At 40.1% G+C, this 22622-nt stretch overlaps 1 protein-coding gene and 1 long non-coding RNA gene across 2 annotated transcripts in view; one reads left to right on the forward strand and one right to left on the reverse strand.

Annotated features, from left to right (window-relative positions):
• Positions 1-9677, forward strand: part of ARHGAP15 (Rho GTPase activating protein 15) — a 331328-nt gene extending 321651 nt beyond the window's left edge. The window contains exon 15 of the mRNA XM_027749003.2: positions 8396-9677. Coding sequence (XP_027604804.1) covers positions 8396-8579 — 184 coding nt within the window. The 3' untranslated portion in view covers positions 8580-9677. The remainder of the gene's footprint in view (positions 1-8395) is intronic.
• LOC114002758 overlaps positions 948-22622 on the reverse strand; it is a 22310-nt gene continuing 635 nt past the window's right edge. Inside the window, exons 2-4 of the long non-coding RNA XR_005565472.1 lie at positions 20379-20547; positions 8330-8472; positions 948-984 (exon numbers count right to left, since the gene is read on the reverse strand). This is a non-coding gene — a long non-coding RNA (uncharacterized LOC114002758). The remainder of the gene's footprint in view (positions 985-8329; positions 8473-20378; positions 20548-22622) is intronic.

Raw genomic sequence — 22622 nt, forward strand, 5'->3', positions numbered from 1 at the left:
GAATTTTCTCGCCTGTCAGAGTTCCTGAAGCTTCCCGTGCTGCAGTCAGAAGTTTATTTCCAGCCCAGATGCAAAGTTGGGGCATCTCTCTCCGCCAGCACCACGGCTGTGCGACGCGTGAGCTCGGGCACTACCTTGCTCAGCTCGAGCCTGTGTAGCACCACAGCATTCTTCACAGAACAATTGCAGTCCTTTTCTCATCAGCCATAGCCAGAGGCAGTAATAAGGGTGAAGGATATCTATCATGAAAAGTCCAGTGTCAATGTGTTCCCCCAATTTATTTACTGACCTTCAATGCAACAGCCATACTCCTGACCCTCATGAGATGAAGCCTAAGGGGAAATGGCACTGAGCACCAATTCCATATCCTGTTGTTCTGTGGTCTAAATTAAGTGCTAATTAATTACCACTGGCATCTTTGGCATTGCCTGTCAAATTGGATTTAGGATATCCTTTCGCTGTTTAAACAAATAGCCCTACATCTAAAGCTAAAATCCCAAGTGTCAGCATTTTCTTTACTTTTAAATTTTTATTTTAAAATTCAGCGAGTATGTCCATGGATTTTGCAGGTAGAATTCAAATAAAAGAAACAGGAATTGATATTGTCAATTTTGATTAATAGTCCCTCATTAATAAACATCCTGTTATTCAGTTTCCACCTGCAGTTGCTGATGTTGCCTGGAATCAATTAACTCATATAATTTGATTTATTTTACAAAGACATTTTTGGATGTGCTGTGCTGATGATAAAGGTTCTATATTTACAATTCATGATTTAAGCGAGATTGTTACTAACTGCTTTTTATTTTTACTGTTACAGGGAAATGTGGCTTCAGGCATTTTTGAACAAAAATATTTAAGCAATTTAAAAAGTTAAAGCTTTATTTATTTAAAACTATCTGTTGCCTTCTGAACCACACAGGCCACAAAAGCATACAGATCCAGGACCTCTGACAGGTTGGTCTTTACAATAAGCTAGTTGTTCTGGAGAAAAAAAAATAATCAGAAATAAAATTAAAAAATAAATTTTAAAAAAATATCAAGCACAGCAAAAGTTACACCACCAGCCAAAAATACATTTAAGGCCTCTATGAGGTGTATCTCTGTCTGAACATATATTATTCTATGTAGTCTCACACTGCCTTTATCACTCCACTATCCAAACTCCTCTAAGAAGTGCCTTAGCATCTGCCCAACATCTGTCACGGGGGGGTTTGTTCTCTCTCATCCCCTCCCCAAGGAAAGGCTCATGCTCACAGTGCTCGTGTGGCTTTTGAAGAGGGGTTCACTGTTGTTTGAGATATATTTGCTGCTACAGGCAGAAATGAATGCCTTGTGCATGGAGCTGCAGCCAGAGGAGTCCAGGATGCTCCTTAAGGAAGTTCATGGCCTTCAGCTGACTCCTATCAAAAGGCTGTGCCCAAACAGGCAAACTCCAGGCACAATAGCAGCATGGACTAGGCAGATCTTTCCTCTTAAGAACACTAGTCAGAACCAGTTTGCATTCACACACAAAAAATTACAACACAAGCCAAACTGTGAGGGCAGAGTGCTGGCTGTCAGTAAACGGAAGAATTTAGTGGGTCACCCATCTGGGTCAGTTTTCCAAAAGGAAGACCTGGAATTTTTGTCATAGGGAAGATTTTTTGGAAAGATTTTGAATCCATCTCTTTGACACAATATGGTTTGGGGGAGTGGGACCTGAGTTTTTGCCCACACGAGGGTCTTCGGCAGAGCCACCACAATTTGGAGATGATCTCCAGACATTGCTGTCCATGGACCAGTGTCCACCCTCTGTCTTTGAACCTTCTCTAACTCAGGAGATGTCCAGAAAAACAAAAAGTCCCAAGGCTGAGGTGCGGATATACTGTTACCCTGCTCACAGCTCCTCAGTACACCTCCCCTTGTGCAGAAGAACTAGCAGGACTTCTCCAAAGCAGATTCCTGAATAAAGCCCCAGTAGAGACTGGAGTATCTTTAGATATCTAAATGTGTTTTTACCTCCTGGTCTCAGCCACCCAGAAGATAAAGACATTCTTTACAAGACAGGCACTGTGTGAGGTGTGTGCAAAGGCAAGAGCACATGTGCTCTTCTGCAGGGACGTCATACAGATAGCAAAGTTCACCCAATGCTGAGAACACTTTATTTTTAACTGTTCTCTCATTAAACCAGGCTAAGCCAGAATAAATGCCTTTCTTCAGCTTCTCAGAGTCCATTCAGCCAACTGTGAAGCAATATTCGGAGTTAGTTTAGTTATTATTTTCATTTAGGGCTGCACTCCAAGGCAGTTCATCCAGGGAAGGGCTCGTGCTGTGAGATATGCGGGGGATCCCCTGAGGAAGCCCATTCTCCACCGGGGCCCTGTCAGCTGTCCAGGTACTATATATAGCCATCCAATGGTCAGATTTAAAGGCTAGTCTGCAGCAGAAGACAGCATCAAGTGCTCGTTCTTGTATCCCAGAGCAACTGAAGAGAAGGGATTTTTCCCAAAGAGCTGTAATACGAACCCACAGCTGCAGAGCACAGGAAGCCTATGGAGTTTCTGTAGGCCAGGAGCCATCGAGGCTATTTTCAGCAAAAGCAAGCTCTTAAGTATGTCTGAACTATTTCTGACCCCACTTGTAACATATCATACGCCATGACCTGGTTTCTCTATTACCAGCCTAGCTATTGTTTCGAATTCAACCTATGGAACAAACAGGGATTTAAAATACCTTCATGTTTTACACAAGTAGCTTAGAACTGCATTAGTCCACTGTGATCCCTGGATTGTGTTTATTTGTTGCAGAGGAAACCACATGGCACATTTTGAAAAGGACAGACACTGTAGTGTTTTGGAGCTCCTTCATAAGCACAAACCTCAGGTCACAGTTACATACACACACCAAGCTCCCCCCTCCTAAGACAGAACAGAGATCCCACAAACAACAAGCTGAGGATTCAACTGATGATCTTTGCATTTGCTGAGCTTCATCAGCTGGTGAATACCACTGTAATGCAACTGAGCAAATCACCTATAAAGCCAGGACATAAGTAGTAATGAGGTTTAGCTTGCATTCATAAAATATCAAGAATCTGAAGTTAATACTAAATTTTAAATTTGTCTATGCAGCAGTGCAAGGAACTGAACAGTTGACACAAATAGAGTTTGTGGTATCAGGGGCTCACTAACCACCAATTACTTCCATAAGTTTCCCAAGGTGGAGTTAAGTAGAGTACAGGCACTCTTCCTTCACAGTGGGTGTATTTCTCTCCTAAGCTGGTGTATCCAGCTGGGTATGAATATCTCTGCAAGGTTTTGACCTGTTATAAGATCTCTATCATTGTGCTTTAAGAGGACTCTCAAAGCTCACTTTTCAGCACCAAAATCCACTCAAGTTCTTCCCAAAAAACAACTACTGTAGCTGAACTGAAATAAATTTCCAACAGAAAATGACATTGTGGTGATATTTTGTATCTCAGGAAAGTATGTAACAGGCCTTAAATGGAAAGGAAGTACACTGACATAAAACCTGATAATCTGTGCATCATGTTGTACTCATGCTTCCTTCCTAACACTTGAAAAACCCATCTGCAAAAGCCCTGCCAAAATGTGCTTATACACACACAGGCATTATCACTTGCTAGGACGGTACGTTTTATTATCAGGTTATTTTCCACTACATTTGGCACAGTTAAGGTAAGTATATTAACTTTACTTCCAAATAAAGAAAACAAAGTTGTGCTGAGTGTCTAAGCCATTGTCAATGAGTTAAGAACTGACAGGAGGTCCAAGTAATCAACCCTGTCTACGGCGCTGAGCTTTCCCCTGGGACACCTCCTCTGATCATACAATGTATCTGACGGGCATGGATGTAGAATTGCTTTCAATAAAGATTTTATTTCAAGGTTGGATGATTCCTTCCCAAATGTCTTGTCACTAAAGCAAAGTATGTAATACCTGTTATTTTTTAACTCCTGTGAACCAGCATTTGGGAGGGAGAGGAGGGTGAAATGTTGAGCTGGAAACTGTTCATCATAAGAGACAAATTTTAACACGTTCAAATTGATTGGGAGCTCTGCAATAGCAAAAGTCAGAAAACTGCTGCATAAAAACTGGCCTGTAACAGTGCAGTGAAAAGCCCTGTTAGCAGAATTATTGTTGGGGAGAGCTGAAGGCAGCTGAGCCCTTCCCAGGGCCAAGTCCTTAAGCTAAAACATTACATTTGCATATGCCTGAGTATAGATAGGAAACAGATATTGTCTAATTTGAGGATAATTATTGGCAAAGTGAATCAATGGGATGCGCAGACTTTGACCTATTAAGGCAGCTCATAGGAACTCACATATCAAATCATTCCTGTCATCCATCGGGATGAGCAGCTCTGGCCATGACAGTGGTCACTAGCACAGTTCAGCAGAGGCACAAAACACTCCCAAAGGGGCTGTCCTGGAATAACCCACTCACAGGGGAATTGGCTCCTAATTCTATAAGGTTGGTTGCTATACGAAGAGGGCGGATGACATGAACATATCTTTTTTTCTCCTTTCCAGAGAGTTTTCTTTATTTCCATTTATCTTTAATGTCTCTTGAACTCTATTTAAGTCTTGGTTTTTGTCTCTAATGGCAGATACTTCCCTAAGGAACTCAAATATTGTGCATAATGCTGGCAGACAGGATTCTGATAAGATCAAAACTTACTTTTATCCTTCTGTCCTCCACTGAATTCAGAAGATGGCATTTCCTACACCTGCCACTCTGGGCCATAATATTATACCAAGAGACCCATTCTTACTCTTCTGATCCCTTGTTTTTCAGTATGTTGTCCTTCAGTCATAATCTATACTACCAGTTCATGGAAGAGTAGTAGGATTGTCTTGTTGAAAAGTTACCCTTAAATATAATTTAAAACAGTGGAAGAGTATTAGGCATGGATGAAACCACTTCTGCTGAGGGTAGACATGCCCCTGACATTGAGTAAAACTAAATCCTCACAGGCTGGAAAAGGCCAAGAAAGCAAAACTGAGCAGTTCTCAATGCAGCTGGCAGAGGACAGCTCTACTCTCCAACACTCTCCAGCCTAAAATAAAACAGTGCCCTTTCCAATGGGGATTTCCTCCCTAAGTACACTGACTTCTCCATTTTTTATGTACAGTAGTTATATAGCAGTTACTGTGGAGTAAAAATAGATGAAGAACATTTCCTAACACCCAGTGTGTTTGAAGCAATAATCCAGTGTGCCTTCCAAATGTCAAAATTAATAATGATTTTATTTAGAGAGTTTGAAAAGTGTCAGTTTAATGGAACTAGAGAGCCAACTCACCATACAATGACCCTCTTAGCTGTAGAGTTGCCCTGTTCTCCATCACACGCTTTCCAGCTTGCAGTTGCCTTGGCAACAGCCAAAGCATAAATTTCAAGTATTTTTCCTTATATATCTGCCATTGACACTAGAACCCTCCTTTCAGACACTTCTTCTGTTTTAATACATCATTAATTTCATTACTATTAATAATGAGAACTGTATTTGCTGCATACCTTCTGACTTGTGATCTTTAAGGACTGAAGCCATTTCTTGAAGCTCAATTATTTTGGGGAAAAAAAATAATCTTGTGCAGCATAACGCCCAACAATTTCTTGATATGATTCCAACATCTGTGGTACTGGATTATGGATTGTTTCTAAAATAATCTTAAATTGATGGATCATTGCTCCTTTCATATGGGCTTGACAAAAAATACCTCTGGCATTTCCTTTCACTTTTTATGTTGAAAATGGTGTATCACTCTTTCTGCTCTTTTTCTTGCCAAAAAAGGAATTCTTGCCCATTTTTTCAGGATTTTCTCTTTTAACAACTCAATTTCATTTAGCAGCTATAGTAATAGCTTTAAGTGTGTATATTTGATACTGATTTGCTTTGACTTCTTCTTTTGTGAACAGATGAAAAAAAATATTAGTTATAGAATTTCACTGGTAAATATTTGTAACTCAAAAAGACGTAAGTTCCCAAACTTATAATTATTTTGTTCAGGCTGGATTGAATTCCTTCCTTCTTTCCCTCCAGTAGCTGTATTTCATCACAAATTATTTAACTATTTGTCTCTAAGTTTGCTTATTATGGTCATCAAAACAAGTAAAATTGCATGAATACATCAAGATTTTTCAAGAAATTTTCTCAATAAAATAATTCTTATTCCGGTGTTAAGCTATAGACACCCCAAATCTATGCAAATATTCTTAGTGCCACATCACATACTGATGAACCACCACAGATAGCCATCCTCTCCATCACCATCACACACCATGCACGTCCTCCATTGCTTCATGCCATACCCTCACCTCCCGATTGCTGAGAAAAGTTGGCAACACCTGGACTTTACCAGGATTTGATGCGAGGGATGGAATCTCTGGGAGAAACAAGGAAAATTATTCTCCTTCAAGATGATGGCAAACAAAGATAGGAGGGTTAGCCATGAATCTTCTATTTTCTGTGTCCGCATGGGGAACGCAGAGTCCCAACATCCTGCTCCACATTTAGCAGACAAAGGAAGTCAGTCCCCTCCCGTTCCTTCAGTAAACAGCTCCTCCACCTCCTTTCTTTCCCCTGACTCTTCTCATCCATGGTCCACTGCCTCCTTCTCCCTGCAAGGTGCTTCTCCTCCAGCTCCATCACTGCTGCCCATTATCAACACCCACTCATTGCAATGATGCTAAATTGATGATCTCCAAAGTGACACAAGATACAACTGCTGAATTATTTTCCCCTGGTGAACACACATCTCCCCATCCTGATGTCATCACTAACTACTTTATGAGGTTTCCAACTTTTACTATGTAACAAACTCAACAGAAATCAAGTCTTTGTCACAGAGAGGTCCCAAGCTTGATGTACGTGCTTCTGCATTAAGTGGCATCAAGCTAAAAAACCTTGTCACCTCTGCAACATTTTTAATTGTGATAAAGATGTGTGACATCCATCAGAAGCCCACACAGTCATTTGGCAACAAAACTACTAACTTTTTAGACTTTTTGAACTCCTAAGAGAAGAGATGATATATTAATATTACTACAGAGATAATTAATTTTTTAAAAATTTAATGAAGATGCTATATTTTAAGAAACTAATAGTTAAGCCAATCTGATTAGTGCCATATGGAGAGTGTTTTGTGCAATGGGCACCACGGTTACTAGCATGAAGCAGAACTAAGTAATTCTTCCTATTTATATACAGGAAAAAAACATGAGTGTTGATGCTCAAGGAACGTGGTGAACGACAAGATTGGCACAAATCCACAAGACGATGCTTTTTGCTATATGACCCACCCAGTAACATGAACCCTTTTTTAAGTGCCTGAAGCCATTATGTGTCATGAAGTTTCTTTCCCTTATAGTGTAGCTTGCTGTAAAATCAGCAACAGGTATGGGAAAACAGAGACAGGTTGTGATGGTATTTAAATTGCTGCCCGGAATATAAAAAGGTGAATGAGTGACAATGGGAGAGGAGGGGGGAAAAGCAGCACTTGGCTTCAACAATCCACTTGGAATATTTAAGTTGAAACTAGCAGGTTAAGGAAGCATCCATAAATTAAAACATTTACATATTAAAGTCACACTTCATTCTCATTCCTTGGTAGAGCTGTGCAATTTATTTATACAATGTGTATCTTCATTTACTAGTCTTTCCAACCTAGGATACATTATGTATTCTGGAGGGTTGAGGCAAATGGATTTCTACTTAGTTTGTACTCACCACTGCACAGATTTATGTGAAACTACCTATCTAAACTCCATCCATTAAACCCGTACTGTTCTTAGACCAGACTTCTCCATCCTTAATGCCATTTCCACAGGAATATTAAGTCTTAATACAGACACAAGATCAACTTTTAATAATAATAGTCCTTCTCTTGTAATTTTGTGGGTAATAAAGATATCAAAGGTTAATAATCCTTACCATTATTTTCTAAGTCATCTCATTAAGGTATGTGGTCTCTGTGTCTTCCAAGAAACTTTGTGTCAGGATAAGGCATGCAAAAGTCTTTAGTTACATAAATTTCACAATCCATTTCAGACCATACTCACTTTATTGGATTTAAATTAGCAGAAGGAATGTGTTTCATATGAGCTCTATATTAAGGGGCTTTCTTTTGGTTTCCACAACTCTTTCAGTGCTGGAGACCACGTTAAGGGAAGCAGGGAATCTTCTCCCTGGCACCACAATGACTCTCCTTCCCTTATTTGCCACATTGGTAGAACTTTCTCTTGCCTCCCCGTTTTCTTTCTTTTTGATAAGTTAACCAAACAAACATCCCTGCTAGGAGAATCAGTTAAAAAGTGCCTCTACGTACTTCAAGAGCAACAGTGACTCCTCTGACATCCTTTTTTTTTAACCAATTCTTTCCTTTCGTCAACAGGATAGCAGCCAAGGAATCCGTGAATCTTATGTCAACACAAAGCTTAGGAATTGTGTTTGGACCAACACTCCTTAGACCTGAAAAGGAGACAGGGAACATGGCAGTCCACATGCTGTACCAAAATCAGATAGTTGAACTTATGTTGAGTGAGTACAGCAAGATCTTCGGCTCGGAGGAAGACTGACAGACAGGGCCTGTTATTGAAAACGTTCACATCTGTCTTGATGTCTAATATTTTTACATTTCTGTAAACATATTTCTGAAATATTTCTTTTTCTTTCAAGTGACAGATGCCTCATTTTGTGCAAACTTAATGATGATTTTGTGTCTAATTTTCAAACATTGGAATAAAAAATATTGTCAACATTTGCCTATATGTATTCTGCATTAACCCTTTGAGAGTTTCATTATGCTAGCACTCCAAGTGTCACTTTTTCTGCAAGCTGAGCATACAGCATATGGCCCAAGACCATAGAAAATGCTGTTTACCAACATATGCAATGGCACAGAAAGACAAATAATAATTGAGGAGGTTTGTGGAAAACGGATTAAAATATGTATATTAAAAGCAATGAATTAAAGCAGTGATATCAGATCATTCACAGCTAATCTGAGTATAATTTACCTTTCTCTTTGATATATGTTGAAAATTAAAGGCATGATGAATAATCAATTTGTCTACCCCAAGAGTTGGAAAAAAAATTACATGCAATGCTTTAAAACAAATAAAATAAACAAACACAAACAAGATGAGAATGTCACTATTTGCATAACAGTGCCTAAAAGAAATTAAAAATGGAATTGGAACTTTGGCATTTTTACTTAAATGCAGTACATGAAATGAAGACATTGCATGACTGCTCATTTTAATGTAACATCCATTTTGATTCTTCATCACACTGTACATCTGCCCGCTTTCCCCAGCTATCTCATGTTCTGTAGCATTTGTATTGTGCTCCTGAGGATGCTTTATTGGTGAACTACATTAAATTCATCTAGAAAGAACTTTAAAAAAAAGCCTTTTCATATGCCCTTAGGATTACTTGGCTAGACTTGAATCAATTTATGCATTTGATGGTTAGTTTCAGTTGTCATGGATAAACAAAAGGGTAACTGTCTAGAATATATCAAATATTGTTTCATTTTGAAATATATGTTTCCAGCTATACACATCTCCTACCCTGTTTTGTAAAAGTATTCTGCTGATAAAATGTAGACTTATGTTTGACAGCTTTTTAATCAAGTTCAAAGAGAATAAATAAAACTAATCCAGTGTGGTAAAGAGTCTGTCTGGTTATCGATTTGTTCATAAAATGAAAAATAAACCATGTAAATAAGATGTGTGAAACACAGATCTAGAAGCAAATATTTAAAGCAATTAAAGACCCCAAAACATAGGATTAATGCATAGGTCTGCTGTGCGTGAGAGATATGTCTTCAATATCACCTCGGCAGATCATGGATTGCCTCAGTTTTTACTCAGCACAGTCGTGCAAAATACCATGTTATTGAGGAAAGGTCACTCCTCAGAGTGGTCCTTTACGGGAACAAACATATAACGAGGCCTGATCGTTAACTAAGACCAGGCTCTTTCATCAGGTACTAACAGAGATGGAAAAATAACACCAAGAAAACATAAAAATTGGCCCCAAGATGTTTTTTGACTTCACACGTGTCTGAAAAATCAAGCAAAACAGAGGGGTAGTGACCAGTAATTAAAACGAAAACCACAACAAAACCAAATAAAATCTCCCTCGTTTCACAAATACTCAACGCAATCATTTCTGAACAAAACTATAATGTTCTGGAGAACCCAAATTCACTGTATGTTCGAGAAAATATTTTTCATGTTAATGTCAGGCCATGAGTACTTAAACAGTAATGCTTTTCAGCATCCCTGTCTGTAGACTCTTTTAATAGCAACAAACCAGGCGCTGTTTATAGCCTGTGGAAATGACTGGAAGAAAGATAGTCAGAAGTTCAGCCTATTCCTTAATAAAGACCATTCACATTATGGCCCCACGGGTGCTCACAATCATGCTATTGAAGTAATTTCTGCTATTACTGGAAATGAAAAGTTCACTTGTTACTTGGAGCCTGTTGCACTCAGAAGAAAAGATTCTTAATTAATTAATTAATCTTCTTTTAAGCTTTCTTTGGAGCATGGAGACTCCTCTTGTCTTGTTTTTATAAGCAAGACAAGGCTTATGAAACGAACCCATATCTTTCTTGAGATCAACTGGTTTGGTTCAAGGGGGGGAAATAAAAATCAAGGAAACTTTTGGACACACGAGCCTTTCTTTGGGTTTGAAGGGTTCCTTACATGAATGCTGTACAAAAGTGCTGACTGCTCTGCTAAATGCTTTGTAAAAGCAGCCTGAACATGGCAGTCAATTTGGGAGGACACAAGTGTCTCTCGCCAGAGGAGAGTTTCTATCCGGGGCCTATAGCAGACATCTATCCATTCTCATCCTGACAACAGAAAGGAATGGCCATGCCTTGCTACCAAGCTGCTTCCTTTCCCAAGAGGCCAATCTTCTCCCTGTATCCTTTAATATCTACATTAATTTAATGGGAAAAATTACTCACTCAACCATTAGTCAAAGAGCCGGCCCCACAGCTCCAGCCATCAGCAGAAACCAGAAGGACAAAGATGATAAGAGTGAAAAAAAAAAAAAAAAAAAAAAAACCAAAAACAACCAAAAAAAATAAAAATAAATTTTCAACCCTTAACTGTAGCAGGATTTGTTTTACCTCCTGCTCAGGTAATTTGATTTTCTTAACCAAGCTCACAACACGGGGCTCCAACACTCTGTTGTTGCTGGACACAAACATTTCTAAATCTGAAAAGTGTCCAAGTTTGGCCTCCATCACCATGAGCAGTTCACTGACTGCTCCTCCAATTGTTACTTATTAGAGCATTTGCTATCACTTGGTAGAAATACTGATCGAACTTTGCTAAATTTTTAGCAAGTCAAAATTAGACTTGCAGAAGACCTTTTCTTTCAGGAGCTAGCATCACTTTGAGAAAAGCCACAGATATTTTTAAGCAAGGAGCTATTAATGGTAAATGATCAGAAAAATGAAGGCTGAGAATGCAGCAGAGAAAATATGTCCAAAAATCACTGTGTTTATCTGCATCTCCCCATGAAGAATGTCTTCTATTCAAACTTGTGTGAGAAACACGAGCATGAAGCAACCAGGATTAAAGTAAAAGGAGATACCAGAAAGAGACCTCTAATGGAACCAAAAGGGCATTTCCAGCTAGAAAGATTTCTCATGAACATAAAAGTAAAAAAATCAATTTATTGAATCCTAAACTCCTGAGAGAAAAATAGTCAGTTTTTAACTCAAGAAATTCAATGGCAAAATAGAATTTCTGAACGAAAAAAATGAGGAAGACGGACTGACTTGCTGTGCTGCAGCTGAAAGAGGAGGTGTAAACTCCCCTGAACAGATCTTCATCCCTCTTTTTATTTATGCACACACATAAATATATATATATGTAAAAGTACCATACATTTTAACAGTCCTTTAATTGTCTGGCGGGACAGCTACAGTTCAGGTAACATTCAGCCTGGTTTTGTAAGCACCACATGCTGCAACAGAGCCCAGGGCTGCCATTCGGCCCAAGGCACTCAAGAAGTTCAGTTAATCCATTTCCACATAGTATGTAGACCATGGGTAGAGTTGGGAAGAAAGCTGGAAAGTAAGTTGGGACCCACAATCACCAGTACAATCAGGCAGAGTATAGATTTTACATGGTTAATTCTCAGAAGAGGCTGAAAGTAGAGCCTCAGGGAATGCACACATTATCACAGCACAGCAGGTTCCCCAGCACGGCATTCCTGCTTCGGAGAGAAAACATGGAGCACAGGGAAGTCAGCCTAATCAGAGGCACGGGTCTCAGTCATAAGTCCTGGTTTTTGTAGCATGCATAAATGGAGCCCAGGGCAATTCTTGTTTTGCAGAAGATAGGAACCTTTCCTAGCACCCAATCCAGATTAAAAAAAACAACTTTTCCTTAAGGAACAAGGGACAAACAAGTGCCCTGTGGAGGTCAGGCCATACACCAAACCTTCACTGCTCAAGTAATGCTTTAGGATGCTACTAAAGCAGCAATCTCATCCCTGTGCCAATTCACCATGTGTGATCACAGCACACGAATGTCCTCTACCATTACTTACATACTCCATGCTATTTTTACACTCAGCAATACTTCCAAACATACCCAAAATACTATGAGAATTAATGCCCATTTTTCCTTACAGAGCTTTACAGAGATCTGGTTGCACATTGGATGGAAAACATGAGCCATCACTTCAGTTTTCCACACAAAACATACAATGAAATTTAAAAAAATTAAATGCATTCAAGACTCAAGACATGAGACTGGGGATGCAATATCACTGCACATCAATGGTGTGAGAAACTGAGGCACAGAGTCAGTTGTGTCAAAAGAGAACATTCCATTTTAGTGCTCATTCTGTTTTTGTTTTTTTTTTCTTTTTTTTTTTTTTTTAATAGTTTTGGTTGGAAGAGACCTTACAAATAATCTCATTTCAACTTCCTGCCATGGGCAGGGACACCTTCCACTATCCCAGGTTGCTTCAAGTCCTATCCAACCTGGCCTTGAACACTTCCAAGGATAGGGAGTTCACAACCACGCTGGGCAACTTGTGCCAGCGCCTCAACACCCTCACATAAACTTTATATTCTACACCTTGAATTCACCCATATAATCAGGTATTTGGGTTTTTGCAGGCACCCAGCCCTGCAACCCAAGGGCCAGGGGGCCTCAGAGGAAACAGAACAGGAAAAAATCTGTCTTCCAAACTCTTGGCCGCAGTGAAGTTTTCTGGCTTTCTGAAGTTTGCTTTTAAACTCTCAGAAATACTTCAAAGGTGTTGGGAACCCACCACCTCACAGCAAAGCAGCCTTTTCACACACCTCCAAAATACCTGGGGCAACACCTTTCACCTTCACTAGAAGTTGAAGGCTTTGTTTAATAAGTTTAAGAGGGACCATAAAAGACTGCAAGTTCTGAATGTTTGCCAATTAGTTACCCACAAAACAACACCATTTCAGAGCATATTTCTGTTAATAATATACAGACTCATAAATGTCACATGATTCTCCTCTCCTCTGCCTGTGTCAAAATACAATTTCTCTGCTCAGCTCTTATCCATAAGTTTTCTGGTTGCATGTCTGGCAGACAAAAGGAGCATCTCCCCACCAGTGATTTCTATATTGTCTCAAAGCTGCTAAGCTTTCAAAGAATCAGCTCAAAAGCTTTTTGAACATTTTTTGGTTGCAATTTTGGGAAGGTGGAGGTGTGGCCTCTGCTCTGGAAAGTTAAAGTAACCACATTGGAAATGTTTTGACCAGTCCATTGCTCAGACTCCAGCCTACCCACTGCAATGAAAAAGGTATAAAAAGTCCAACATTATGTCAGGCTTTCCCACTGGGAATGTTTCTTTGCAGCCCCAGGCAGCAAATGGTTTTAAGTAAATGGCTAACACCCTGTATACATTTCTATCTTTATGTAGTTTTTGTCACTTATTATCCATTTTTAATCCTACCAGGCTCTTTGTCTTAATGGTATCTGATGAATTTCCCAGGTTAATTATGCACCATGTAAGAAAATATTTTACTTGTATCACTTTTAAATTCATTAGCTTTTAGTACCATTGTATAGCACTCCACTTGCTCTTGATTTATGGGAAAGGCTAAATAGGATCATCTGACTGACCTCTCCTGGCAATTCACTCTCCTATATACCACTAACACATCAGCTCTCATTTGTCTCTTAATCAATTTAACCTTCCCTTGAATAGAAGATCTGCCACACCCCTTACTACTTGCTCTGTCTTTCACTGGATGCTCTGTTCATCTATTCTGCCCTTTAGAACAAAGCTCTAGGTATCCAAGGGGACAGGATCCTTAATATTTTCATTATTGAACTCTTTACAGCTCTTTAAAGAGTCAAACAGCTTGTTTGTATCTGATTTCTCCTCTGCACTGAAGAACTGAACTGTCCTTAGTGCATGGACCAGGTTCACAAGGGAATTTTGGGAGTTAGGTGCTATTTCTGGTCCATACAGAGAACACACCAGTGCTGCTGGTATCTCCCTTGTGGCTACCTCACCTTGCAGCTCTCCAAAATTCCATCAGCAGTTTCAGCTACACAGGCCTGGCAATCAGCAGGAGGAGGGAAGGCAGGATAAGAAGAGACTGTCCAGCAGCAGGTCTGCTCCCGTGCCATAACCCAAAGTACAGGGAGCAGGAATGACCCCGGGAGGCTTCAGACTTCCCAAAGGATTAATAATAGTATGCTTGTATGCACAACAACAGCAGTGACAAGAGGGATGCCCTATGCTCTGCATCCACCTCTAACATTATACCCCCATCCATATATGTGCACTGTAGCTCTTTCCAATGGACAGGGTTCTGTAGGACTGATGGTTACTGGTGATTTCCTGGATGTTGGAATGGTAAAAGTCAGTCTTCTAACCCCCAAATTCAACCCAAATTAAACCCTCTTTGCCACTTGGCAACATGCAGAAAGTTCTACTTAGTGGCAGATTTTTGGCTGTATGTATATTCAGCCTGGGAGAAAAATAAGCACTGTGGGGATCAGATTAAAGGTATCTGGCACCTGCCTGAACCACTCTCACCTTGGTTTCTGAGCCCCTTGCAGTCTTTGTGCTATTGGCTTACCCACAGGACACCAGCAGGGACTGCTTTTGCCTTTTGATGTTTCAAAATTAAAATGCAGCCTATGGCAGCTCAGGGATATGGATCTGGAACTTACTACAAGATGGGCCAGGATCCTGGAAGGGGTATCAGCTCCCACAGGCAAGCTGCATTCTAAGGCTGCATCTCATAGACTGATGGTGCAACACACAGGTGATACTGCACGTTGTTTTCCAGTTGGAGATCCACATTTCCGTGGAATTACAGATTCCATGCTACCCCAGATCACACGGTGCTGCAGGAACGTAGAGCTGACAATCCCCTTGTTCCGTAAGACACCCGAGTTCAGGCAAAAACAACACAATAATATTGGTTATTCCAGGTTTACGGAGCGCTGTTGGTTGTAAAACAAATCGAGTTTTCTTTTGTGCTTATGATGTGCTTCACTTCAAATGTGAGAACTCAAAAACAAAGCAGCTACCTTAAACAAACACGCCCTGAGATGCAAAACACAAGCACCTTCCCGAGACCTCTAGTACTATTCTTTTTCACGTCATGTCCCTTTGAAGTGCAGATAGCCAAAAACATTGGCAGTGCTTTCCCTCTGATGCTGCAGTTTTTGAGAGTATTATGCATATTGCAGATGTGGTTTTCTTGCACTAGATTGAAAAAAAGAAATAATCTTATTAAAAATGTAAAAGGATTTCAGGGTTCTGTGCATACTCAGAGAAAAGAGAGATGTCAACAATAAACATGCCATCTGAACAATACGGAAGGACCTCTGTCCCATGGGCATAATAGATGTTTTATTAATAACTTGCTTTTATATATTTTTCTCATTTCCCAAAACAAAGGGAGGAGGGAAAAAAAAAGGAATGGGTTGGAAAATTGAAACATTTCCTTAACCGGGCAATTCAACATCCTCCCCGAAACACACGAGGATGAATTGAGACCTGGTGCATTTTCTGGGTCTCTGTTCTCCTGCCCCAGGTGCTTTTCTACCATCAGGACACCCCTGGCATGGGGACAAAGACCCCCTGTTTTTCAGGAGTCCATCATGAAGCATATCAGCTCAAGCTGACAGATTAAAAAGGTGGATCTTTTAAGTGGCTTAAGGCAGACTCAGCACAAACATTGATGGAAAAGATGGGGTATTTACAATTTACTGATTGTCTGAGATTGGGTGGAAGGATTGGGTGGACAAGGTGTAAGAAAGAATGAGAGGGAGGACATGGCCACTTTTTTCACGTTCTGGAAGAAACAGAGCAGCTCAACCAAAGCAAAGTTTTTCCTAATTTAAATCAGTGTTCTTCTGTCAAGCAGGAGTCTCAGCAATTGAAAAAGGAGAGAGATGTGTCTTTGCTCCTCTAGGTACCTTCAGTCTGAGCGTGTTTCCAGACCCTCTGGTCTGGCCCATACCAAGTGAATATGTCCAGGGAATCGTAATATTTACTCTCTTTCCTATGGTATAATTCCCCCCCCCGCCCCCCAAAGTCTGTATTTCAGACAATCTGAAGGTCTTTGGGAATGCTGTTCCTAGAGTATAGGCCTTCAGTAAACTAGTTTTTCTTCCCAAATGGCTTTGAAAAAGCCAGGCAAACATGGGAGGGGGGAACAGATACATGGGATGCACTGTGGCATGGGGTGTTGGAACTACATGATCTTTAAGATCCTTTCCAACGCAAACCATTCTATGATTCTATTCAGTGAAGGTAGAAAGAGCCTAAAGTAATTTTCCTATTCCATTTTCTGCTAATATATGTGACCCATGCTATTATAACACACATCTTGTTTTCTGGTAACTTACCTGTATAAATAGAGTCTTTGCTGTGAAAAACAGATGCTGCTAGAAAAGCCTCTGACCTTGACACTTGCAAAGAAATACAAAGGCTCCACCTTAGAAGCAACGTCATTTATCCCTAAGATTGACAGCAGACACTTGCTAGGAAAACATTTTAGAACAAGTAGTGAAGAGAGGTGAACCTTGAGATCCATGGCCGAAGGGTCTGCAGGCTCAGCTCAGGCACTAAGAAACCTTTCCAGGATGCAGAAATTCCTATTTACTCACATAAGACTTTAATTGCTTCATATCCCAAATAGTTTCTACGCAGTCAGACATTAGATTTTTTTTAATCCTTTTCTTATCTGTACAGTTGGGGATCCATTCATAAAAGAATTGGAACGTTTGCCCCCAAAGGTGCCCAAGTGCAGAAGGAATCCATCACTTGCATATCAGGTTGGGAGGCCTTTTTCTGCCTTAATTCAAGTGCACTCTGCACTCTACAGGGGTCACAAGTCAGGCTTCTTGCCTTTTCTATGGACACTGCTGTGAAAGAGGCCAGGATAACTCACTGGATAGATGGGAAAAAGCTCTCTAATTAAGAAGCAAGTGTACATCTGTCTCAGGCCACTTGCCAAGCATAATGTGGTGGGGAAGCAAATCACTCTGCTGTTGGAAACTGTTCCTTTTGGACTTGCTGACTCCAGAAGTGGAGGTGACAGACGCCTCACAGTCAGGTCTCGGGGCTTTTTGTGCCCACCTAATGGTGACGAAGTTGTGGGATTTGTCAGAAGTTCATCTGATCATAAACGTGCCAGAGGTTCCTGAGGTTTACACAGCTCTGAACATGTCTCTGATTTACTTATTTAAACTTATACCAGCCATTGCTGTGAAAACACAGGTACACGTGCACAGTAACAGATGTGTCTGACAATTATTTCCAGGAACCCGTGGCCAGGTTGTGTCAAAAATGGGCCCAGATGTGGCCAGTGTCACCATGTGGTGGGAGGAAAAGGAGAAGGGGAGGACACTGTCAAAATGGATAGGCAGTTTGGCAAGAAAAAGTTGGACCACTTGGGAAATTTGGCACATTCCAGATTTTCTGCTGCCCTCCAAAGACACTGTGCTTATGGAAAGAAGTCTCCCGAAAACCTTAGACTGGAGTTTGATGAAAAAGCTAGTCCTGCCCCTGAAGATCATACTTCACATGAGCACATCTCCTGCGTGGACAACGGAGGAGAATATGTTACCAGAGCCAGAATTCCATCTGTTCCGAAGTTTATTTTATTAGTTTCACATCATATCCTTCTGAAGTTATTAATAAGGGAAGAGGTGAGAAAGAGAGGGATGTAGCCAGCCACTCTGGGAACAAACAAGAGCACCCTCAGCACCATCCTGCCATCACACATGAAGCAGGTGAGATCAGTGTCCATGTTCTGAATGAGGATAATGATTTGGGCTGGTGCATCATTTTGCAACTTCAGCCCATCTTCTAGAATAAAAGCAGCCACTGTGGTACTGATGTCCCTTCTACAGTCACTGGTTAGCCAGTAAGGCCCTGAGGTGGCTTTTATTATCCTTCTGGTTGTAGTAGCACATAGAGAGGCAGATTCAGAGCTTATATGAGATGTCAAAGTCCTTTTAACCCTTTTTCTCTCCACTTCAAGCTAAACTACAAAGTCTTGAAGGGCTGTCTCATGTCAGGCTGGATATTAGGAAGAAATTCTTGACTGTGAGGGTGGTGAGGCCCTGGCACAGGTTGCCCAGAGAAGCTGTGGCTGTCCCATCCCCGGAAGTGTCCAAAGTCACATTGGACAGGGCTTGAAGCAACCTGGGATAGTGGAAGGTGTCCCTGCCCATGGCACTGGATGAGCTTTAAGGTCCTTTCCAACCCAAACCACTCTGATTCTATGAAAGAGTTGTAAAAGAGATCCGAGCTCGCACAGGAACGTCTTTGCTTAACATCCACCGCGTTGATGACTGTAAGTTAATTACCACGCACACTGTACCGGTGACAGTAAATATTAGTGCTCTGTGCTACAGAACAAATATCCCATGATGAAAAATTCAAACGGTATCGAGCTTTTCATTAGTGCAGTAATGGCTTTCTCACACATTTAGCTCATTTTTAATTCGACCTGCTAGGGGAAGGAAATGACATACTTTCTGTTGAATAAGACAGCGCCGAGATTATATGAAGGTGCGTTTTTATGGGTAAAGAAACGTATGCCACATTAATCTATTTTTATGCCTTGCAGTACGTGCTGATGAGTCATTTGAATGCCAAGTTTCATTAGTAAATTGGGAGTGATATAGGCAGCTCCGTGCTAAAATAAAAATATATATTTCATTTAAGAACGTGAAAATTTCACTAGAGCTGCAGAATGTCTTAAACACTAAGTAGGATCATAGGATATAAGGATTAAATCTTAGAACCCTGTTTACAGAGGGAATTTTGTGTCCATAAAATGCACATTAGGAATACAATCTGTCCGACATTGTATTGTTCTATCATTTCTCTACGGATCATATTAGTCAGTGTCCTGTTAACATCCATTTTATCATACTGTCATAATATTATATTGAAATGAGATCTGGCACTTTTGGGGTCCTGTGCAAGATGAAAAAATGGGTCTCCAGCAGTCTTCCTCTTAGATATAATTGAAAAAGAGGCAGGCATGAGGGCATGCTGTGATTCACGCTGCCGGAGAGTGATCTGGAATCATTCAGATGATGAGTACATAGAGAATGCCATGCACAGAAAGATGGCAATTTGCTGTACTAATGTTTTGAAAATGAAAATTTCTAGCTGTTTTGCAGAGGAGCTTAGTAGGAAAGGCAGAAGAAAAAAAAACTAATAATAAAATCTTTTATAGTTAAGTCAGATTATTTCTGTTGTTTTTGGAAAGGCTGCACTGCAAGAAATGTGTTTTCTGGAGAATGATGTAAAGCATAAATGAACATTGCTTTATTGACCAAAATAAGTGTAAAATACAGGAAATGGAAGGAAAACAGCAAATGAAAGAAATTTTCTCCTGTTCCTTGAAGAATAGTTTTACAGAGGGATCCAGGGGGACCTTTCAGAGTCCTTAAACTGAATCTTGAATCCCCACTGTGGCCATTTGGCCATAGGGATGGACACCCATGTACACCCAGTACTTCAAGCCCATAAGCCTATATTTCTGCCATCAAGCCACATTTCCAATAGCCAAGCTACCTGAAAATTCTCAGCAGGAATGAAAACAATGTTTCTCCTTCTTCCCAAATAGATTATAACTAATGATATCAATGTCCTATTCTTTTGGTGCTTCCACTGAGCTTTAACACTAATAAATAAATCAAAGGAACACTTCCAACCTTTGTTTAATACCTATGCTGTCAGTGGTGGTGCACAGTCAGTATTAAAAAGATGGGTTTTTTTTCTTGTTGTCCTTTGTTTTGATTAGCTTTGTTCTTGATATCATCATTTGGTACTAAAGGAATGAAATTTAGTACTAAATTATGTACCTTTCTTCAGAATTTTGTTGTTAAAGACTCCCGAGCTCATGCAGCTGGCCTGTCCTCAAGAGAGTGACCCAGCAACCTGACCCGAGTTCTCTTTTAGGAACTGAACCAAGCTTCTGTAAAATCCACCCCCGCTTTTGGTCCCCACTTCATCGGGGGTGCAGTTGGAGACCTGCAGAGAAAGCAAGGCCACAGGCTCAACTTTGTGACATCCTGGGATGTCACCTCCTCATCAAACACATGAGAAAATCCATTTTAGTGAACATTCCTTTCAGAAACCATGCTGTACAGTAACAACTCCTCTATCTGCATGTTGGAGCAGACGCAATCAAAATCAATGTTTTTCAGCAGGCTTTAAAGAGCCTTTAAAATATGGTACATCATCCATATTTTTGCCCTCTATTTTACAGCTTAAGTTCTTCTCAGCTACCCCTCACCATCCTCTGTGGTTGCTGGAGACATTTTTAAATCATCATTCCTTGTTCTCCTCAATGTATCTGTTTTTACCATTGCTATTTAAATTTTTTATAAGTCTCTATACACTGAAACAGTCGAAGTGTGATCTTTCCAGCAGAAAGGAGGAGACTCCTTTCCTTTAGGAGGAACATATGTGCTTTGCAGGGCTATGAGTGACCCAGAAATAGATGGTTCCTGAGAAAACACTGTTAAGCACCGAGATGGGCAATTTACTACACGTGCAAGTCCAGGTGAACAGGGAATCTCCAAGAATCTCCCATTGAGCCGAAATCGGGACCATTTTTATAGCTTTCAGTTTTGAGGTCACAGTCACCCGGACTGGAAACTCAAAAATGACTTCAAAAAGGCAAATGCTAACTAGATTTCACACTAGATTTCATTTTACTTGGCATTACAGAAAGAATGCAGGTATTAAATAGACTGTTTCCTGTATACAATAAGGTTAATTAGTAGCAAGGGATGGAAATCAGTGTAGACATAACTCTTTTAGACAGGTATCAAAAATAATCCCCTGATCCCCACAGACCCCAGCTGCACTGAAAGAAGAACAATATAAAAGATTCTTTAAAAGAAATTTTTCAAACATTCTCCAGGTGTCCCAGCTATATTTAAATGGGCCTGTGGCCCCATGCGTTCTCCAACCCTTTCTGTTCTACAGTTCCCTTGCTCCAAGTTAAATGAGCAGAGTACTTGCACAGAATTTTGAGGTGCAACATAAAGGATTTCTGTACAAAGAGACTGGGATTGCAAACCGAGCAGACAGGAGAACAAAAAGAAGAATATATTCTGGAGTGAATGGGACTTCCCTAAGCTCCTTATCAATAAGGTTAATAAGGGTCCATGCAATTTACTGATCACTACGATGCAACAACTGGGCTAAAGCTATAAAGAAGCTACACAGATACCAGCTTTTCGTGCTTCTCAGGGCCCACCACATTAAAGTCCCTTTACCCTTTCCCTGTCACCCCTCTCAAGAGAATAAACTCCAGTCTGTGTGATTGGCCTCACTAAAATCCCTGGTCTGCTATTATGCTTCTACCTGCCCTAGTTAAGCAGATTAATAGTTATTTCCTCGAATTTGATCCTCCAGTCCCTTTGTAATTGAAGCAGTAATGCTCAGATATTTCTAAAAATGTATTTCTGAAAAATACATTTCCTTTTTTCTCCGGTTTAATTTTGTTATCCTCAATCATATGCATGATAGAAAAAAAAAATCCCAAACTTCTATCTCCTTTATAAAATACATGTCATATCAAAAAGGTGACAAGAGGGGGAAAAGTAATTAGTGAGTTCACAGAGTTCAGTAGAAAAGTTAAAATAGAGTAACACATTACTTTTTATGTTAAGATTTCACAAGACAAATCTTGCCTGTGTTTTAATTGCATGTGACCCTGGCAGTCCCACTCTGAAATGAAGTGCCGTAAAATTAAAGATGACAGACGCTCAAAACAAGTCTTGTGATCTTGATTAAACTACAAAGACCACACTTTCTCTCTGCTGCAACTCAGATATGATGGGCTGTTTTATTTGGGGAATTGCTTCATTAATGCTTTCTTTGACTAGACATGTTTATTATAAAAAATACTGAATATGGTGATATCTTGCATAGCTAAATAAAGTCTAAAAGACAAAAAAAAAATTGGGAATCTTTAAATAACCTCAAGACCTAAATGCTTCTTTTAAAGATCGTGGGCATCTGTAGAAGGAGGTACCAAGCATCCCTGCAGTGTACAGCACCTATTTTGAAAAGTAAAAGGGTTTTTTTCACAA

Source organism: Pipra filicauda, unplaced genomic scaffold (genome assembly GCF_003945595.2).
Source record: "Pipra filicauda isolate LSUMZ 115617 unplaced genomic scaffold, ASM394559v2 scaffold47_size6085603_pilon, whole genome shotgun sequence".
NCBI classification, from domain to species: domain Eukaryota; kingdom Metazoa; phylum Chordata; class Aves; order Passeriformes; family Pipridae; genus Pipra; species Pipra filicauda.